Source organism: Alosa alosa, chromosome 7, assembly GCF_017589495.1.
Source record: "Alosa alosa isolate M-15738 ecotype Scorff River chromosome 7, AALO_Geno_1.1, whole genome shotgun sequence".
In the NCBI taxonomy this organism is placed as follows: Eukaryota; Metazoa; Chordata; class Actinopteri; order Clupeiformes; family Clupeidae; genus Alosa; species Alosa alosa.
In genome coordinates, this window is record NC_063195.1 from 17,038,972 (window position 1) to 17,039,600 (window position 629).

The window sequence follows — 629 nt, forward strand, 5'->3', positions numbered from 1 at the left end:
CACACCAGCCAGGAGTGTCACAGGGCACAGTTCACAGGGTGTCGGTGGGCACCTCGAGTGGTTCCAGCTTGCTAGAGAGGACGGTGAGGATCTTGTCGAACTTCTCGTAGCGCTGCTGGCGCTCCGCCTCGGCTCCCGCCTGACCCCAGAACAGGCGCAGCGCAAACTCCGTCCGGAATGCCTCCAGGAGCTCCGGGATTGGTTCCCAGCCGGCTGCAATAAAATGAAATAATAATGAAAATGAATGGGTCGGCTATGCTAGGCTAATGCTAAGTTGGGGTGTGTGTGTGTGTGGTGTGTGTGTGTGTGTGTGTGCCTTATCTGACAGTTAATATTCGATGGGTTCTGATTGGCTATTAGCTTTTTATCGTTCTGAAAATCGCTCTGAAAGTGATCCCCAATGATATTGTTCTTCGTGTCGTTATCGTTATAGTTTATGTGTGAACGCTGACATTCATGTTAACGAGAACGATATTTATTTATAGTAATCGTCATTCAATCGTCGTCAAGTTGGGGTGTGTGTGTGTGGTGTGTCTGTATGTGTGTGTGCGGCTTATCTGACAGACCGTGTGTGTGTATGTGTGTGTGTGTATGTGTGTGTGTGTGTGTTACCTGACAGCAGGCTGTGT

General features: G+C 49.3%; 1 protein-coding gene across 1 annotated transcript in view; it reads right to left on the reverse strand.

Annotated features, from left to right (window-relative positions):
* The window catches only part of sh2d3a (SH2 domain containing 3A), a 19,031-nt gene continuing 18,402 nt past the window's right edge, over positions 1–629 (reverse strand). Inside the window, exon 15 of the mRNA XM_048248981.1 lies at positions 1–213. Coding sequence (XP_048104938.1) covers positions 32–213 — 182 coding nt within the window. The 3' untranslated portion in view covers positions 1–31. The remainder of the gene's footprint in view (positions 214–629) is intronic.